Source organism: Aptenodytes forsteri, unplaced genomic scaffold (assembly GCF_000699145.1).
Source record: "Aptenodytes forsteri isolate BGI_AS27 unplaced genomic scaffold, ASM69914v1 Scaffold634, whole genome shotgun sequence".
Lineage (NCBI taxonomy): Eukaryota > Metazoa > Chordata > Aves > Sphenisciformes > Spheniscidae > Aptenodytes > Aptenodytes forsteri.
The window spans coordinates 10,684-12,032 of NW_008793943.1; the positions used below are offsets into that span (position 1 = coordinate 10,684).

The 1,349-nt window shown below is 65.0% G+C and overlaps 1 protein-coding gene across 1 annotated transcript in view; it reads right to left on the bottom strand.

The window, feature by feature from the left end:
• SYVN1 (synoviolin 1) overlaps positions 1 to 1,349 on the bottom strand; it is a gene marked incomplete at its 3' end in the record, with an annotated part of 8,219 nt that overhangs the window by 781 nt on the left and 6,089 nt on the right. Inside the window, exons 7-9 of the mRNA XM_009273893.2 lie at positions 824 to 923; positions 674 to 739; positions 137 to 270 (exon numbers count right to left, since the gene is read on the bottom strand). Of these exons, the coding sequence (XP_009272168.2) occupies positions 137 to 270; positions 674 to 739; positions 824 to 923 (300 nt within the window). The remainder of the gene's footprint in view (positions 1 to 136; positions 271 to 673; positions 740 to 823; positions 924 to 1,349) is intronic.

Here is a 1,349-nt window from a genome sequence, read left to right on the forward strand (position 1 = left end):
GACGAAGACCCCCCCCAAAACCCCCCCCCCCCGCCAAGCGGGGCCGTGATTTCACCCCCCCCTCACTGAGAACGTCAAAAACGCCGGAGACGCCGAAATCGGGGGGACGGGACGGGACACGGGGAGCGTGGGCCACCCCGGTTCCTCACCCACCTGGTGTGGAAGATGTGGTTGCACGGCAAACGCTTGGCGCCCGTCACCATCTCCTCGCGGCAGATGATGCAGACGTTGTCCATGGCCTGCAGCTCTTCCGGCGTGGCGTCGGGGTAGCTGCGCCGGGGAGGAGAGTCAGGTGGAAAACGCCGGGGCGGGGGAAAAAACCCCCTTCCCGCCGTTTTAGGGGGGTTTCGAGGGGGGAGATGGGAAGGCAGCGGGACTTCTGGGTCCTCCCCACCGCCAGCCGACCCTTCCCCCTCGCCGTTATCCACCGGTTTTTCGGTTAAATTACGGTATTGGGCAGGAGTTTGAGATATCCACGACCCCGTCACCCTACAGGGTCCTTCCGAGCTCTTTCCCGCGCGGCAAACGAGGCGTTTTCCTCAAGTTTGGCGTTTTTGAGGTTGGTTTTTTTTTTCCCGGTGGATCCCACCTCAAAAGCCACCACCGAGGAGACGCCAACGGAGCTCAGAGCGCCCGGGGAGGGGGCGGAAACCGCTTTCACCGTGTTACTCACAGCGTGTTCATGTTGCGGATGGCCCGGCGGGACATGATGGCGTCCGTCACCGCTTTCTTAAACTGCCTGGAACGAGAGACGGGACGGGCGGGATCGAGCCGACGGCGTGCCGGCAGCCGTGGCCGGCGCCGGAGTCCGCGCCGAAGTCACCTCATCGCCAGGTACATGGGGCGGATGGCGAAGAGCGGGAAGGTGTGGACTTTGATCATGATGGTCATGAAGGCCATGTAGAGGAGGACTTTGATGAAGCCTGAGGGAAAGAAACGCGTCGGGGTCTCGTTCTCGGACGACCAGAGGTGGGTTGAGGTGGGACGGGACCTCCAAGGTCATCGGGTCCAACCATCCGCTCAAGCAGGTCCCCAAGAGCTGCTCGTCCGAGACGGCGACCCAACAGCTTTCGAGCCTCTCCGAAGACGGAGGCGCCACCGACTCGCCGAGCGACCGGTCCCGGTTCCCTCAGCCTCTCCGGTCCCTTCGTCGTCTCGGTGGCCCCTTCGTCGGGACGTTCTCCAGCACGTCCCAGGCTCTCTCGGAGCCGGGGAGGCCAGGAGCGGACTCGGGTCTCCAGGTGCGGTGGCCTCACCGCCCCCCCCCCGATCACCTCCCTCAACCTGCTGGCAACCCTCCCAGGACGCCGGCGGCCCCTCGTCGTCGCCTCGTGCCCAACCTGGCGGCC